The 14,057-nt window shown below is 40.6% G+C and overlaps 1 protein-coding gene across 5 annotated transcripts in view; it reads right to left on the reverse strand.

The window, feature by feature from the left end:
* The window catches only part of LOC311487018 (plasma membrane calcium-transporting ATPase 1-like), a 99,242-nt gene that overhangs the window by 57,782 nt on the left and 27,403 nt on the right, over positions 1-14,057 (reverse strand). For all 5 annotated transcript variants that reach the window (XR_014699015.1, XM_084543101.1, XM_084543102.1 and 2 more), the window contains one exon: positions 2,036-2,459. Coding sequence is in view for 4 of the 5 variants with exons in the window: in XM_084543101.1 (XP_084399227.1) it covers positions 2,036-2,231 (196 nt within the window). In the remaining variant the exon portion in view is untranslated. The remainder of the gene's footprint in view (positions 1-2,035; positions 2,460-14,057) is intronic.

Raw genomic sequence — 14,057 nt, forward strand, 5'->3', positions numbered from 1 at the left:
GTTTGTCTGCATCAGCAGATCTGAACTCTACACATCACCAGACCCCTACCAGAGCTATACATCTTTCCCAGGTGCCAGCCGCTTGCATCGTGACTGAGCTCTGGAGTCGTTTTGATTCCTGAATACTATGGTAAACCATGAGGAGCAATGATGTCATGGTGATGTTCATCAGTTTATCGCAGATACATTTAGAACAGCGAGCCTGGAAGTTATGAGTGCTTACCAGGCAGGGATGTCCCATGACAGACACTATCCAGTTACATTACAGGAAATCCAGTGATAGCTCAGTAAATATAATCTGATTTAAAGTCGAAATATCTAGGCTTCTACTGCTTTGATTAAAAAAACTAAACAAAAAAAGGCTTCTGGCTTTATAAAAATGACAATCTGTATCCCTGGAGTACTCTTAACTGAACTAAACAATGATGCAGCTGTTGGAGATATTACTGATGACACTTGTCCATTATCACACACTAACAGTCTCATTTATGTGTGTGTGTCTGGGTTGTGTCGCTCAGTCTTACGTTCAGGTTTCCCCCATTTTTCCCCCTCTCACCACCCTCCTCTTTGCAGTGAAAATATAATTACACTTTCTTCATTAAATTGAGTAATTTCTTGCGTGGAGGACGCAACTACAGCTGTCCTCTGATTACTAAATGGAACAGAGCAATGATCTATGGAGCCATTAGGGGAACGGGCTGGAACTAATTTCAATCCTGGAATGGACCGATGACTGAAAACACACATACACACACACACACAGATAGAGGGAGAGAGAGAGAGAGAGAGAGAGAGAGAGAGAGAGAGAGAGAGAGAGAGAGAGAGAGAGAGAGAGAGAGAGAGAGAGGGAAGGATCAAAGGATAAGAGAGGGAGAGAGAAATAAATAACAGCAGCATGTCGGCCATTTTCTGGTCTCACACGGAGCTCTGACTGAAATCCAAGCTTTTACCATAAAGTAAGGAGTGTGTCCTCGTTTGTGTGCTCGGTCAGTAAAGTGACTGATGCACTTCTATCAATACACCTTAGTTTGACTTATGAGAAACACTAAATCATTCGTGGCCTCGCCAGTTGCACCATAGTGGCCTGCTGAGTATATCCACGCTGAGCCCAAACAGCCCGTTCATCATTAGTGACATGGAAACGTCAGATCAGCCCACGGTCAAAAGAAACACAGAGTATGTTGTTGTGTCATGGCTGAGTAATGAAATGCTAACACAATGTGGATTGTTGTAGCTGAAGTGTTGCTCACACTGGACATCGGTGGAGTCAAGGACTGCTCCGATTCAGGAGTAGTTCAGCATACATCACCGGGACGGAGAGTGAGGAGGATGGAGAGAATCGGCATAATTAAATAAAATGTTCATCGAGACACTCTACTCTCCTTTTATGAACAGTCAGATTTGAAGTTAGGCCATTTTGATTTGTTGATAGTGTGCATTTGTGCTGCAAACTGCCACATAAATCTACAGTTAATCCAAAGCCAGATCCCACTGACGGACTGGTGAATCAGCCTTATTGACGACTTTACTAAAAGATTAACCGTCATGATATTGAGTTTTGTCCTATAGTGCTGTCTTCTTCTTTGTCCCCCACTGATGTTTCCAAGGGTTTGGGCTCCTTGTACTTACATTTGTTCCTGAGTTTTTGGATTTCACCTGTTTTTGGATTTCACCTGTTTTGGGATTACTCTGCCTTTAAGTTTCAATAAAGCTATTTTGTTCCCTGTCCCCTTGTGTCTGCATTTGGGACCCACCATCTCGCCACTTATCACAACATTAACTGATTTAATATTTAAAACAGTGGACCACAGCACCACAGGCAATGGAACAGTAGCGGACTGAAGAACATTCCCACAGATCTGAGAACAATGTGATCCAGCAATAAAAGGTGAACAGTAAAAAATACAAGTTGTTAAACTGCCACAGACTTTCACCCTCACGACAGCAAGTTAAGTTTGTCATAAGAGAACGCAAATTTTAGTTTGTGTTGGTTGAGCTGGAATCAGTCAGGTTTGGTGCACTGGATGGGTCTTACCTTCTATAGGTGATGTCTTGAGGCGGCGGCAGATGCCCTGCACATCCCCATAAGTGTCTTGTATCTTGTTAACAGCCTCGCCGCTCCGTAGCTCCATCAGGTCCCTTAGATCCATTACGGTCACCCCAAAGTCCCCGTCATGGTTGCCCTCAGCAACCGAGTTCCCCGGAGGGTGGTCCGCCGTGTTGTTGGCCATGTTGGTCCTCTTCACAGCAGTGTCCTCTGTGTTCCTCTGTGTGGCTTTGACGTGGGGATAAAGTAAAAGTCGACTGTATTTTTCAGTTCACAGGAATTGTGGGTAGTGCAGTTCTCACAGAGGGCAGGTGGAGGCAATGACGGCTGACGTTAGCTCCTGACGTGGACGTGCATGCTCCTCTCGGTTACCATGGAAACAGGGGGGTAAACATGTTTCGCTGGTTCGACGCTGCGGAGATAAACAGAAACAGGAAAGAGATCTTCACAAACTAGATCCAGACTGGAGACTGTCTGAACACCCGGCAACCGAACATCATTATCAGCGGACGGATCATTTCAGCACTCCCTTTGACTTTTTCTAATTAATAGCACAGAGACTAATTTGGCCAATTAGAGGAGAGTTTCTCGTCTCACATTATTAAAGGAGTCCCCGGAATCACTGAGGTCATTATGATATAAACTGATCATCAGTGTGCACCGCTCCTCTGAGACTCCTGATTGTTTGGTAAATATCTGTTCTCCCTGAACAATCTACTGTGAGCTTTTGACTCTGATGTGCAGACAACACCATCATTAAAACAGCAGCATCATTTTGTTTTTTCTCTTATTCATCACCATCAAATCAGTCCATCAACGGCGCCAAAATGTAATATCTCAAAGGAAGGAACTAGCAGTGACAATAATAATAATAAATTTAGCATCGCTGGCACAGAAACAAAAACATAACGTCATGTAGCAGCTCGTCTCTCCAGCATCATTTCTACATCTGAGAATACCTGTAAATCTCTCCTCCTCATTGCCTTCACTATGTGTGCAGGTATACAGCTATACACTGAGCTTAGCACACCTCCTAGAACTGATAACAACAGCAGCTGGCCTCTGAATCCATTACTATGAAACTGTGAAAGCAGCATTAGACAACAAATTTAATTAATGGTTACAAGAAAGAAAAAGATTAGATACCGTAATCGGGAGTTAGATCAAAGGGGCTGTAAAAAAAAATAATTTAGTACAGTGACAAGAAAAATGGTTTCAAAGACGAAGAGCCAGAGCTCAGGAATGAATGCACTGCAGCTCTGAGAGCCATCAACATCAACAATGGACCAATGAGATGGAAGAACACCACTGGGTCAGCGTGTGTGAGTGTGCTGCCAAACTGTGACATTCCAGTCCATCACCACAGATTATGTAAGCGCACATCAACGGACATCGTCCATTTTTCACCGTTTAGTGCTTTGTGATGGACACACACACACACACACACAGAGAGCCTGTTAGAGAAGTACTACTATTGGTGCCAGGGTCAGGCATTCTCTGAGTGGTGGTCTGTGGGATAGCCAGCTGATCCAGGAAATAGCCCTGGAGTTGGGAGGATGTGTTGGGGTCAGACACAGAGACAGCTCTGGTCAGATGCTCAATATGTAACGGTTGAAGCTTCCGTTGGATCATTGCGCAACATTTGCACCTTCGTTCATAAATGGGGCGTCGCTGGGATTTATTATTTTATTTTATTTGTATTTCATTTAAAAAAAAAAAACATATGCTTGGTTTCTTTAAGGGTTTACTTAAGTAGACAAACTTTCTCTTGTCTTTTCATCAATGTATTTCATTATGCTAATTATTTTTTTCTCACTCTATTATTCTCTTCTCTCTACCCCTCCATTTTTGGGCTCTTATTTTTATTTCTCTCTTTTCCTTCTTTAGATACTCCCACACACACAGAGTACATAACCTCCCTGTTCGTCTGTAATAAAAATGATAATATTAATAATATGAATCATGCATGGTGCAGGGATAGCCAAGTGTTGTCAGTGTTGGCTTTCACAGATAAACCCCACTTCATATCTTTTTCTCATGACCATGTCACCATGATGATTTCTTCCACACCAAACCTAGTTGTCTGTTACTGTGGCAACAGTGCAAACGGAAAGTGCTAATGGCTAATTCGGCTTTCCCTGACTTTCCATGATGCAAATTTGCCCAACCTGAAACAAATCTAGGTTACGTAGGCAGACTGTCCCGAAGGCCGTGTTTGAAAGAAGGAGCGGTCGCATTTTTTTTTTTTTTTTCATTCTGTATTTTAGATTCTTCTTTTAACAATCTCCACAATGTCACATAACATGGAGAAAGCACGGGTCTTCCGGAGATAATTTATCAATCCTACGAGTTTATGGGAAGTTTGAATTATCTCAGTGTTTTCAGAGAAGAATAAAGAAGACCAGAACAGATGTCCTCTCTCTCTGGTTTCAGTAAATATGTGTCCGGTCATTGACCAGAAGCAGAGTCATTATTACGATCAGACTGCGGGGAAATGAAATGAAACGTACTGCCTGTTGGATTTATGTTATTAAACAAACAGTTGGTGATGTGATTGTGATGGAGCATGTTAATTTTAGATAGTGAGATTACCATTATATAGGAACTGAAAGAGAGGAAGCTTACAAGCATTTAATTAGAGCTGACCACGTAGATGCATAGTTCTGTGTTAATTATTCAGATTCACATTAAACAAACAGAAGTGGTCACTCTTGTTTATAGTGTTTTGAGTGTATTTATCTTCCAGTCTGACCAAACGTCAGTTCACAGTCCAGCGTGTTGGCTTTAACTGGATAATCAAACTGGAAAGTAAATCTGCTTTGATGAACAGCTGATTGTAGTTTGACACAGTTTACGGTTTTATTTTTGGCCACGACGATCAAAGAATAAAAATTTGATTCATCAGATTAAACTGTACTTAGAGTAGAAAAAGAACTGTAGCAATAGTGAAAGAAATAACTTCACAAGTGACAGATTTTAGGTGGAGTTCTCACATATTTCTTACACACACACGCACACACACACACACAAACACACACCTATAATGTTAGTTGAGGACCACACCCAGCTCAGTCCAGAGGTGAACATTCCTATCTTTAGGAACTTAATGACACACCTGATCACACACACGTCACACACACGTAGCCTGCCATGTGACTGAGTGTGTATAAAGCTGTTAAGCTTTAACAAGCGACATCTAATTAACACACATGAACAGATTAAGCACAAATGTTAGAAATGTGCACACACTACACTAAGTTTGACACAATGTTATTTAGCACTATGCTCAACACTTGGCGTTGGCAGAGAATGAAGGAAAGTGTGTGGGTGTGTGGGTGTGTGTGTGCATGTGTGTGTGCATGTGTGCGTGCATGTGTGTGTGCGTGCATGTGTGTGTGCGTGCATGTGTGTGTGCGTGCATGATAGACCAACTGAAGGACTGAAGCAGTAATCTTTCTTAGTGTAGCGCACCTTGCTGATCAGCTGACAATATGTTACAAAAGCACACAGACAATCTAACTAATCTAAACTTGTGCTGTTAAGCCATTTTGTAATTTAATTAATGAATTTAGGAAGTATAAACTTTATAGAGGGAAATTTTAAATAATTACAGCCACCCTAACAATGTATAATCAGTGCATGCACTGATTATACATTGTTAGGGTGGCTGTACACATTCACCAGTTTTAACCACTCACAGTGATTGCTGCAGTTGGCTTGGTTATGTTTGGATTTTGGAGAATGGATAAACACCATCTTACATTTAATTCTAAATTAAATAGTATACTGACATTTAAAATTGCTGATCCACTAGATGGACTGACATGCTTGCTGTAGTTAGCCCAGCTGCTGGTAACAGCTGCTCAGTTAGAACAGATGCCCACAAATACTGTTGCACTAACTTTATCTGTCAGTGTTTACCGCCGCCACTAACAGAGCCGGGAGCGTCACTGATGCACTTCATCACTTTAGTTTCTTAATTAGAGTCCAACTGATCCTGAACGTTAGCGCAGTTAGCTGCTACATCTACTTCTCAAACCCAGCTCTCAGCTTCTGTTAAAAGTTTGCCAAAGTGCCAAAGAGATGAGTGCATTTTACAATATGTGTTACTTTTATGGTTGGTTAACAGCAAGAGGCTTCACCTGATGGCACCATTTAGAAGTACAACAAATCTAAATTTAATTAAATTTTTCTATTTAACCATTAATGTCAATTCATTGATTTACAATTTAGCATCAACATTTGCTTCCCCACTTCAAAACTAAGATAACCAGGCGCCTATGCGTACTGATGTATACACATTCAAATGTACGGATCGTAAGGATTCAAATCAGCGAAGTGATTTGTGGTTTACACCTTTCGAGTGTGGCACAAATGATTTACCGAGACATGATTCAATAAAAGCAGAGATGAGTTCTGATAACTGATTAGCTCGTTCTGAATGCTGCTTCCAGACAGACAGCGCAGTATTGTTTTTGAGCACTGTCATTTTTGTGTCAGAGGTTTAATGTTTGCTGAGGGAGAAGGCCGATCAAGAGTCTTTCTGATGACTAGTTGATGGTGACGTTACAATTCGTTCGTTTCATTATCTTTTGAATGAGAGAGAGAAGCAGATCTATTAAAAATCTGAATTACAATGTGCTTCTGTAAGGAGGTAGTTTGTGAAGACTTTGACTTGCCATGAAAACCAGCTTTGATCTGATAAACAACACAGCACTAGTTGTCACATTAAGATTAACACTTATTAAATATTTACAACAAATGGACAGATGAACTAATCCAAGTCAGAGAACTAACTCCTGAATACACTCAGTTGTCAGTTTGTTCAGGACAAGAAGCTAAAATCTAAAACAACAGGCCTGGAATAAAATTTTTGGTGCTGTCAGTTACTCGTTTTACAGGTTTATATACAACATATATAGTACTCTATACACTTGCTGACCGTATATAGTCTTCTTAATTAAGAATTCCACACACAAGAGGGATTATTATATATGTCAAATACAAAATCCTGAAATGAATGATCATCAACACTGAAGACAACACAGTAGATTTGAAACTGAAACTAATGTTTAACAAATATTGTGTGGTTGATCAGTGAAGCGTAGCTACATCGCAGACTGAATTAGGGTTGTGCCACGTTTCACTTTTCAGCAGCGATCAACAGATACAGGCTCGAGAGATCGGACAGATCGATAGACACTAGACAGGAAGTGATGTCAGGACTTCATCTATATATACATAGATGGAACATCTCGGTGGCATTAAGACAACCAGAGTTCCAGTGCGTGAGAGACAGCGTGTCTGTTCTTTGTCCATCTTATCTGAGAGTTACTGACCCCAGATTAAATTAGGCTGCAGTCCGCATGTTGCCAGCCACTCAGTTTATATGTGTGTTTGAGATACAATAAGCCTGTATGTGTGTGTGTGTGTGTGTATTTGTGAACCACCAGAGGACCTGGTGTCTCTGGATCCATCTGTGGACTCCCTCTGTCTTTCTCTGCAGTCTTTTGCTGCTTTTGTTTTACCTCAGAGGGGGTTTCGACTTATGTTTATATTATTTGTTTGGTTCACAGAAGCTTTAAACCGTTCTGTAATACAACAGAAACCACAGGCATCCTGCCTCATGCTGTGTTCACATCGTGTCGAGATGGAAAAACTCCCATGTTTATTACTTGTTCAATATCATCTGACAATTGAAGACAGCTGAAGGACTGCAGAGTTGGTCAGAAATATATATTTTCATGATTGTGTTTTCCACTGTGAAGCAGATGGCCGTATCAATATTTCTGTTGTTTCAGTGTGGACAGAGGACGATTGAAAAGCACCTGAAAACAGAAACATGTAGATGTGTCTTTTCAAATGTAAACAGTTTTCAGAAATAAAATGCCCCAGCAAGGCCATGATGTGTGTCTTGGCAGAGCACACAGTGAACTACATTTGGGTAAACTAAACAAAGCCAAGCAGCGGAATGACTCACACACACCAACAGCACATCCATCATGTTGTTATTATGAAGATATCAGAAATATATGAACACAGCAGAATTACATTAAAGCACTTTAAATGGGCCTTTAGCTTTTGTCCAGGGGGCCAAGATCATCAATAAAACTGTCACAACAGTATGAACTGGACAATGCAACATTTGAATAAGTTGTGGTGGGATTGTGAGCATCTGGCGTACTGATGTTAAACTGTATTTGTATTTGATAGACAGCTGAAACCTTTTGCTCAATCGAGGCTGCACCAGGGATCAGTATTGTTTTTTACCCATCACATTTTAGTTCTGCACACATTATGTAGAGATGTGAATACAGCAAATACAGATTCATTTTAAACTAGTTAAACTAGTCGTATACACTTTTAGTAATGACTAAATGCATTTCAATAAAGTTATTGTTGAAACAGCAATGGTAAGTAAATGTAAATGGTAATTTAATTTTGGAGGATGTAGTTTGTGGTGCTGTTAAACTGAATTAAATTAAACATTAAAGTGTTTCTGTTATTTAGCCAAGAACAGTGACTAAAGTGGCATTGTCAAAATTATAGCAACATAACCCTAGTGAAGATTTAATGCAGTACTGTTTATTTTCACTAGTGTACCCATTAAAGTGAGTGTATGTTTAGTTCCAGAGTAAAATTAATATTCAGGTTTACATTTTATTTTGAGAGGTGTACGAGGGCCTGTTCAGACCTTGAGTTAAGATCCGATCTGATCGCAAGTGAGCAGCTTTAGGTACGCGTGTTTTATATTTGTGCGTCATTGATCTCCGCCCTGCCCGTTAGTTAGACCTGCACAAACATCAGATTATATCTCCAACCCTGGAAGTTTCCATATGCACCATAATCTCAGGTAATAAAGATAAATAAAGACACAAGTAGTAAATGAGAAAATATTTAACTTAACCACACATGACTCCTCATACATCAGCAAGACCGCATCAGTAATTAACACAGAATCACACTTGTGTACTCATATTATGTTTAGATTTATTTTTTATTTAGTTACTTAACAGCTACAAGGACAGAATATTTTAAAAGGCTCTCACTACTAATGAACAGACCTCACTTACTGTGCTTTTTCTTTTTCAGGCGATCATTTGTAAAAGAGGTTGAATGTTTTTTTCTGAATGAATGAGGCGCAGCACGCAGGACCACTCCTGTTGAGTACAGGCAGTCTTTAATGTAGCATGAACGCATTGCTGCCAAAGGAATGTGGACACATGTGTGACCCAGATCACCTCCAAATGTGGTCAGAGATCAGATCTCTCGAATTTGATCTGAATGCATCCTGGGGGGGTGTTCACACCTGTCTTTTACGTGATCGGATCACCCCGATCGGATCTTAATGCAAGGTTTGAACGCAGTGAATGCAGACCACAATTTCTCTAAGGAATTGTGTTTATTTGTCTTGGCCCAAAGCATAAAATTGCAAGAGCATGGCTAACAAGAGAGAACAAGCTTCTTATCAAACACTTCACTGTCATCAGCCTTTGTGCTTTCACTAACTACAGCCAATCACCATCGTTCTCTGCTGCTCGTATAACATATCCAGTTGTAAATATAGGTCATTAACTAGATTCCCTGAGTTGCAGGTCAGTCGCACTGTTTCCCTCAAACTGGCTTTACGCTGTCAGAGTTCAAACTGTCTGACTTGAATACACGATGAATAATGATCGCCCACCCCACACATTCATAAACACTCAGTAACAGGTCATGAAGGCAGTCTGCTCTTCCTCTTTTCTTCCACCAGACTATCGCTCCATTCAACTCCATTATCCTCCCTCCTCTCCCTCTGTCTCGGCTCTCCTCTGCAGACACACCTGCTCTGCATACTAAAGGAGCAGCCTGCACTGCCCTCCTCCACAAACAGCCCCACCATGCAAACTCACTGCTGGCCACACCCTCCGCACGAAGGGCAACTTCTTTTTCTTGTCGGACAAAACACCCAATCACACACACAGACTCTGTCCCACTGAATCATGTCCACACTGATTCCGTGGAGACATTTCAACATGCAGGGCACGTCAAACAGTCGTCACTGAGCCGGTGTGTGTTAGGTCTAGACAACAGTGTATGTGTGTGTGTGTGTGTGAGTGAGTGAGTGAGTGAGTGTCGCAGCATACCAGAGTAAGGAGAGCGAAAGAGAGAGGCCAGGAATGCAGGAGACCACACCCATATCTGCAGTCATGTGACCAGAGGGGAAAAAGGAAATCCCCACACTGCAGAGAGACCGAGCAGAGGTGTGGACTCACTGTGTGACTGGCACACACACTTATGTTTTTATAAACCCCACCCTACATTTGCATTTGAGGGCTTCCCCCTAAAATATATCAGTCTGTGATATGGAGACTTGCTTTTTTCTGACCTCTAAAGCAGGGGTCTCAAACTCCTCTTGGGGCCACATACAGCCCAGTTTGATCTCAAGCAAGTCAGAGCAGTAACATAATGGCATAATAGCCTATAAATAATGACTCCAATTTTTTCACTTTGTTTTAGTGCAAAGAAGAACAAGCAGATTATGAATATTGTTACAGTTAATGATCTATCCTTTTACAAAACATTTTATATTATAAGAAAAATAAGTGCATTAATGGCACATTGCTGTCTGCTGTTTAGTTCTGACTGTTGTGTTCTGTCTTCTGCTACTTAGTACAACAGTGGACAAATTAGAAATGTCAGTCACTTAAATTAAAAAATTGCACTTAAAATCTTCTATATAATATTCGTACTTTGCAAATTTATGCCGTGTGCCAGACTGGACCCTCTGGTGGGCCCTGTGTTTGACACCCCCGGTCTAAAGGGAGGAAATTATCCACAACATGACTGTGTACACACACGAATAGCTGTGTGTGTGTTAACGATGTTAACCGTTCTGCACAGAGACATGACCCCACAAACACAAACTCCAACTAATGTTTCTATGTTTGAAAGGACCTTTCATTGAGATAATGCATTCACCAGCCACTTACCCTAGCCATCTCCACCAAGTACTGAACCCTAATTCTTATCCTGACAACAACCTTACATTAACCTTTACCCTTAAACATCAAGTTTTAAAAAGGTTTTAATGCTCAACAAGTCGTCAAAAAATGTATATTCTGCAGAAAACACAAACGAACTAACTCACTACTCGGTAAATGACTCACCAGTACAAGAAGCAATACAGGTATGGACTTTGTTTGTCTATTTGTTTTTTTTTTTTTTTTTTTATATATATATTTTAACTTCTCACATTTACAAATGCCCAAGCCCAACCAACATAGCAGATAAGGACACGTGTCTATAAGTAATAGCGCCAAGGAGCTGCAGCTTAGACTGCTGCATCGCTTTCAGATATCGCCTCAACTTAGGATCAAGATGGACACTAGCAACTCAGCTGTATGAATAAGGTGCAGTAAAGAGGTTGGCAGTTTTATACATTATATATATATGGAGTAGTATACATACATCTAGTACTAAGTACCAACTTATGCTGCTTGCTCCAACCCACAGAGCTTTTATTTAAATGTCATTTATCAACATTATTATTTACGAAACACTTAATTATGAGGACAGGCTACATTTTAAGATTTGCAAAACAATACCAGCACTGACTTCGACAAATTTTCTGCTTTATTAACAGATCCACACCACTAACAGTCCTTTCCAGGTGGTTATATTTCCATGGATGGAGATGGTGCAATCTGGTAAATCTGTTCAGAATTTAATCTGTTCAGTGAGCAGTGAGCAGTGAGCAAGTGACGGTGTGAAACAGCTCAGAAAATGCTTCATTCTGCACTGAACATCAGAGCTATGTAATCACACAGACCTCATGGTTTAATGCAGAAAGCTCATTCCTGGGATTCCTGAGCGACTGGCTGGATGACTGGACAGTGTAGACAACCTGACTGAGGCCCCATCGCCTATTGTAGTCTCTGTGTGTGTGTGTGTGTGTGTGTGTGTGTGTGTGTGTGTAGTGTTAAAAGTCCATCTCGTCTTCAGTGTAAATGGAGATTATATGTAGACCATTCTGCATCTTTAGTCATCTTTCTCTGCAGTAGAACGTCAATCTACAGCAAACCATCCTGTAGTTTCTAATGTGTGGCAGATAGTTTTTATTTCTTCAAAATTGCCTCAAAAATTTAAGTACAGTGGTCCCTCGTTTATCGCGGGAGTTACGTTCTAAAAATAACCCGCGATAGGCGAAATCCGCGAAGTAGTCAGCTTTATTTTTTACAATGATTATAAATGTTTTAAGGTTGCAAAACCCCTCACTACACACTTTATACACTTTTCTCAATAACTTGCAAACATACCGCACTTCAGTCACACTGCCAGCGATCAAAGACACTGTATATGTAAATTTGGCAAGCTGAACGCATTCTGTACTGTACAAGAGACACCGTACGAGGAGACTGATTGACAATGGTCTACAGTCCCTTAGCCAATCAGGACGCAGAAAACAATGCGCTGTAAAAAAAAAAAAAAAAAAAAAAAAAAAAAAGCATGCAAAATTGCACTAAAAAAATCCACGAAACTGTGAGGCCGTGAAAGGTGAACCGCGTTATAGCGAGGGACTACTGTATACTCTTTGGATATACTGATATCTTCTGATAATAAAAGTACACTAGATTTTTATATGACAACGTTGAGTGAAGTCCAAATGGTGATTTTCCTTATCTAAACTTTATGACAACCTGGGCTGAACACACCAAACACACATGTTAGCGAATACCACGATTATATCCAGTCCTCAATGTTTTTATGACTTCTTGAAAGCTTCTATGGGGACAGAGAGGTTTTCCAGTAGCTGAGTCAAAATCTGAGGCTAAAAATTCATTGCCTTTCAAACATTTTCCTCTTCTGTTAGTGTTTGACAGTAATTTGACCGGCCTTTGTAGAATACTTCAGGTTTATTTCAACACTTTACTCTCCACCTTTCATGGATTCATGGAAATGAGGAGTCACAGGAGAACAGTGGCAAAAACTTTTGTCTTAAAGCCTGATTGAAAGTGAAGACAGAAATCAGCCGCCTGAAACAGCCATTTCGCTAACTGCATTAGTAGGACAACTTGCAAATGAATCAATTAGTTGATATAAGGAAGTTGATTAGTGATTATTTTAATCACCAATTGATCCTAGACTCTAAGCAGAGGATGTCTTCTTAGATTTGGAGAAATCGTGAGATGAATTTTACATATTTTTTTAGCTTTTTTTTTTAATAAAACAAACGATTCATCACTGGAGAAAACAATCAATCAATGATAAAAACATTTGATGTTGCAGGAGTGTTAAGATGTTAAAATTTGATGTGATAATATACACAAGAAACTAACTACACAGCTGCTATGTCCTTCTTGTCCTTCATGTCCTTTTTAGACCAGAGATAGGCACGAGGGAGAAGATGGATCCCAACCAAACAAAGCAGCAACATCTGGAGAGCATCCAGAGATTCAATAATCCTGTTTACAGCCTGAGGCTCAGAAGCTCTCTCTGTTCATCACTGCAGAGACTTGATCACCACACTGATCATAGCCCAAATACACTGAAGCAGATCTGCGCCAGCATGTGTATACATGATAGCGAGGGCATCAGACACTGGTGGTGATGGTTGGTCCCCAGGTGTGACTGTATGAGCAGCAGACTCATAATGGCCTCCATTGTTGCAGCAGATGAAGGGAGAGCAAGACGGAAATCTAAAAACACACTCCATGGCTGAAACACTTCAAGCACTGTCCCTTTAATGTTTGCGCTTTTTATGAAACAGTATGGTCCTCGTGGGCCACCATAGCTGTTTATGATCCACTTTCTAACAAGATGGTCAGATTTCATTATTCTTATTTTTCAGAAATAACTCATATCAGAAGGACAGGCAAGCTTAGCCAACCAGATCATGAAGATGATTTAGACCAGAACTTATGGGCAATTTGTTGCCGTTGTTACATACAAATCAAGGCATGACCAATAGTCCACACTAGAACTTGGCCAACTTCACACAAGAATGAAGGCCACCAGATGGAAGTGAAAC

The sequence above is a fragment of the Chelon labrosus genome (genome assembly GCF_963514085.1).
Source record: "Chelon labrosus genome assembly, chromosome: 4".
In the NCBI taxonomy this organism is placed as follows: domain Eukaryota; kingdom Metazoa; phylum Chordata; class Actinopteri; order Mugiliformes; family Mugilidae; genus Chelon; species Chelon labrosus.